At 46.0% G+C, this 5,000-nt stretch overlaps 2 protein-coding genes across 2 annotated transcripts in view; one reads left to right on the forward strand and one right to left on the reverse strand.

Annotated features, from left to right (window-relative positions):
* Positions 1-1,800, reverse strand: part of LOC134195618 (uncharacterized) — a 10,606-nt gene extending 8,806 nt beyond the window's left edge. The window contains exon 1 of the mRNA XM_062664672.1: positions 1,719-1,800. Within this exon, the coding sequence (XP_062520656.1) occupies positions 1,719-1,779 (61 nt within the window). The 5' untranslated portion in view covers positions 1,780-1,800. The remainder of the gene's footprint in view (positions 1-1,718) is intronic.
* Positions 1,801-4,550: 2,750 nt separating this feature from the next.
* Positions 4,551-5,000, forward strand: part of LOC134196088 (zinc finger MYM-type protein 1-like) — a 1,300-nt gene continuing 850 nt past the window's right edge. Inside the window, exon 1 of the mRNA XM_062665169.1 lies at positions 4,551-4,679. Coding sequence (XP_062521153.1) covers positions 4,551-4,679 — 129 coding nt within the window. The remainder of the gene's footprint in view (positions 4,680-5,000) is intronic.

A 5,000-nucleotide genomic window follows, 5' to 3' on the forward strand; every position in this document is an offset into this window, starting at 1 on the left:
AGTGTACATTTCATACAACCTCTTCTCAGGTAGCAGTACCTCTTTTCTTTGCCCTTATCAGGAAATGCGAGTTGCTTAACCCGATTTTTGCATGCTTTGCAACTGCTATGTCAATTGGTGGTGCCAAACTCGTGTACGTACAGCATGCACATGCAAACCGCATTGGAAGTGGGCGAGACCAGCATCTGCGTTTGATTGCCATTATCTTCACACACAGACTTCAAACGGCTTCAGAATACTGTGAAACACTCTAAAAATGTTACAAATTCGTGTCTGCAGCAACGGTAACGTAAGAGACCGTCTATATTGGGTGGAACCCAAAATAGTAGCCTCGCCCCAGACGCAGTGTGGATTGCAGCCCCGGATGCGCTTCCATCAGCACTACGTCTGGTATGGTACCGCACCTTGCGGTCAACGTTAATTATGTCCCTAGGGACATGATTAGTGTCAGTTACAAGTGTACTTTGTCGGCGTAGTAGTAGACGCATTGCAGTAGAAGCATAAGACGCATTGCAATTTCAACTGAGAATCTGTGTACGCGTTCAAAGGCGTATGATGCACTGCAAGTGTTATTTCTGATCTGCCATTTCTCTGCTACGCTCTCTAACGTAGCTGTAATCTCTTACTAACGCTTGACAGCGGCCTAAAATCGCAATATTGACAAGTACAAAGGCTAGAACAACGTCAAAGTCCAATGGAAAGCTCAGTTCCTAGCTAATAACATTGGTATCACACGCGCTGTGGAATTTGATTTACATCCTTAGGGCCCTTAGTATTCTTTTTGTTAAGCCTGGTTTACAATGTGACGCTGGTGACACTCACAAGGACGTTTGTGAGAACGCTGGCAAAGACGCCGAGTAGGTGTCAAAATGCTGATGCTGACGCTGTGCTATTTGCAATATCGTCTCAGCAACGAGCACTACGCGTATGCTCATCATATCCTGAAAACATCAGTGGTTTGGTATTTTTCCACCCGCACAAAGATGTCGCGGAGACGCTTCCACAACATTCGGCAGCCTGCTGCTGGGAGGCCGGTTGTTTCGATAAGTGTTTCCACTCGTTTTTCTTGCACCTCGCATCTACAAATACCGTGACTTTATCTGCCACAATAAGCTTTATCCATACTTACACACATTTGGTACGCTTTTCTTCCATAGTCTACTTTCGGTTATTTCACTTCCGGATCCAGTCTCTAATTTGTTGGCTAGAGGCACGCGCTTCCTGTAGACGCCAGAGCATATTTGGTTCAAACGGTACAGTTGAACTTAAATCAACTCTAGCCTCGGCAACTCTGACCACCCTGAGGAGGCTCGTGACGCGACGTGCGAGTGTTTACAATATGACGCCTGCCTGAGTGTCATCGCTAGCGTTCTCGCCAGCGTCGACGCTAACCCTAACCCTAACCCTAACCATAACCTAACACTAACCCTAAACCACCTCTGACTCCAACCTTAACACTAACTAGAACCCGTAACCCTAAGCAATGATTTGACGATTTCCATTGTTTACAATTTGCATTGATGAGCACGTTTAGGCGAAAAGAGTCCAATTCTAGAACGACATACTCGATGACCGATATTTCAAACGTTCTTTGCAGCAGTGCAGGCGCGTAGCCTATAGAGGTTCACGGTTGCACGTGACCCCCCATTGCCCAGGCGCCAAACCTCCTAGTATCCTTCTGGCTGCGCCGAAGACAAAATTAAATATATCTGACGTACGCGCATGTATCAGCTTGTGCACACTGTCACTGTCCTTTTGCAAGTAGGAGGACGAATTCATAGTCAGTCTTCGCCTGCGACCACAAACCCCGCCCCATACCCCGCACCGACCGGCTGGCTTGCGAGGCTACTCTGATTGTGTTATGTGACGGCGTGTGTGTTACAAGTTGAAATTGAAGCGTTGCACAGTGTACCTCTGTGGACTCGCTCACGTCTTTCACTATCAGGTTACTGGTACGTTACTACATTATTAGTCTATCAGATCTTTCACTTTACTAGTCGCCAGTGGCTACCCTGCTGCAATTTCCGGGAGTTTTCCTCCTTTGTGGTTATTCACAGAGGAAGTTAGAGTGGGCTCCGAGTAACGTTTGGCTATATTTGGGTTACTCATTGAGTCAAGTAGCGTGAACACAAGTTGCGGAAACTCGGGTTACTGTAATAAAGCTGCAGCTATCTGGAGTAGCTATGGCTTCGACACTAAAATTTTCACGGTTTGAGCTAGTAGAATGGATTGGAGTTAGGAAGGTGCAAACGTATTTAGACACCTCAAATACTATACACCTGTGTATCGATCAACCATACACGTATGTGCACTCCCCGCTAGGAAGAGGCGTCTCAGACTCTATTAGACTACTTCCATGGCGCGAAATTGTGGGTGTGGTGTCTTATGCATGTGTAATGCAGGTCGCGCGGTCACGTGTTTATCAACTTCGTTTTATTATCTTGCCATAGAGTACGTTGACCGTTCTGCCCTGAAGAATGTACTTGATCGTATTCAGGAAGAACATGACTCAGACTGTCTGTCTGTCCTACTCACTAAAACCAGTGACCGTCTGCTTTCATTGGGATTTGTTTTGAACAGGAAACCTTGCCAAGCTGTAATACTTGCTCTAGACTCTCTTGCAGAGTCTCTTCCGCCAGCTGACTTACTAAACGACCTCAGGCCTTGCAAAGTGTATGGTGATGGCAACAGTCTTTTTCGAGATGCTTCTGTTTTATGTTGCGGAGACGAAAGCTGGCATCTGGAATTCCGTATAACCTGCCTTGTAGAGCTGTGGCTTCACTGGAAATGGTATGCTGAATCATTTTGTGCATTAGCCATAAGTGTCGAGGAAGAACAACCAAGGCTCAGTGTTGTCTCGCTACTTGCATCTACACTCTCGGATGATGCAAATTTGTTGTTTATATCTCGAAGACATGCAGGTGTAACTACAGAGGAGGCGTCTGGCAATGCCGTAAGGTGGCAAGCCATCCATACTTCCAAGTCAGGTGTATATGCATCGTTGCTACACATTGCTGCAATGGCGTCGGTTGTTAGGGGCAAGGTAAAATCTGTTTACCCCAATAAGAATGAAGGAATCCGTTTCTTTATGAACACAGTATTTTCACCCAGAGGTGAGGCGTCTCCCAATGTAAAGATGCCTGTACACAGCAGACTTTAAGTATTATGTGGAGCCGTTCGTCACTATGTCAGACTGTACACGGAGCTCTATCCACTTCGTACCTCTGATTGAACCAACTCACATTCCCACGAATGTTGCATGTGATAACAGTAGGTCTCAATTACAGTAGTCCCTCGCTTGAACGACCACACCTTTGTACGCTAAAAAATGGTCGTTCAAACGAGGTGGTCGCTTGCGAGAGGGGTCGCTACAAACCATTCCCACACGACAACATCAAGTTCGTCAAACGGAGAACGCCTAGGCTTTGTGTACTTCCTTTGAGAGTTACCTCCTTCGGCCCATTGTTTGAGTAAGCTCTCTTTTTCCTTGATAATGTTCTGAATCTGGGTTTTACCAACTTTTAGCTCCGTAGCGACAGCCCGGCACGACCTCCCTCCTTCAACTCGGCGAAGAACATCTAATCTTTCTTTAAGGGTGAGAACCCTACGTTGTTTATCCTTAGGCATCGAGGCGTGGGCTTTGGCAGCTGCAAACGACAATCGCGTGCAAGAGGCTAACGCACGTTACTTAAGGTCGCAAAATACCCCGGTCGCTGGTCGCACTACCGAGGTGGTCGCTCACAAGAGGTAAATCTGTGCTACAGTGGGTCCGTGCTCCAAAATTTGGTCGCTCAAGAGAGGTGGTCGCTTGCGAGAGGGGTCGCTCAAGCGAGGGACTACTGTAGTTGCAAACTCATGTCGAAAGCAGTCAACCTTGTGGGACTTTACAAAGATGGGTCTGGTAAAGAAAAGGAAGATCATAGGTGATGAAGTAAATGGAAGCAAGAAAGGATTGTTGCAACTATCCCATCATTCCTGTTTCTACACAACCAAATTACAGCATATCCGACGGTACCTATTTGATGTCTTCTGATAGAAACACTTCAAGCAGTGTAGCAAGTGAAGCCCTGCAGCTACCTAGTCAGCCAAGAACTGCATCGACTTCCTTGAGCCCCTTCTTTCATTTGAAATGTCAAGATTGCACACAACATTCTTCGCCAAGGTCACTGACATCACAAGTAAGCCATACTTCCTTTGTTCTTCCTCCACTATCACAAGAAGAGACGAGGAATAGTGATGACTTAGAAAGCCAACTACAATCAAAGACTTGGGGAAAACGTGTTGAGGAGTGGGATGTTGGGAACTTCTACAGGAAAGAGACAATGTCCGACTATGAGAAGCACGACTTGTTGAAGAATGTGTACAAGCCGCCAAATTCGTTTATTTTTCCAGAATAGAAACGATATGGTAGCACACGTCACTTTCGTTTACAGTGGCTAAGCACACACTCTTGGTTGGTTTATTCTCCTGCCCTAAACGGGGGCTTCTGTTTGACTTGTGCGTTATTTGCCAAGAACAAAGGTAAGTTCGGTCAACGTATCACCAACCGAATGGTCAACCTTGCTCGGGTATCGACTACACTAGCTAAGCATTCAAAACAGGCATATCATATTGGTGGTCAACGTGAATACGATGGTTTTATGGCCCATGTTTCAGGACGTGCGAACGTTGCACAGCAAGTATTCGATCACAGGACTAAAACTATCGCAGCCAACAGAGAAAAACTGAGGTCCATTATCAAATGCATAGTCTTTTGTGGCAAACAAAATATTGCTCTAATTAAGGGACATCGCTCCGAAAGTTCAGCGCTACTTCATCTGACACCGAAACAAGCCCTGGCAACTATTTAGCTTTGCTGAAGTTTCGCACTGATGCTGGAGACACTGCCTTGGGTACTAGTTTTCTGTTACAAAGAAGAGGACTAAGAAAACCTTACCTACTGTTCACCTCAATTCCAAAATAATCTTTTGGAATGCATTGGAGGCTGGATTCAGGACACG

The sequence above is a fragment of the Corticium candelabrum genome, chromosome 20, assembly GCF_963422355.1.
Source record: "Corticium candelabrum chromosome 20, ooCorCand1.1, whole genome shotgun sequence".
Taxonomy (NCBI): domain Eukaryota; kingdom Metazoa; phylum Porifera; class Homoscleromorpha; order Homosclerophorida; family Plakinidae; genus Corticium; species Corticium candelabrum.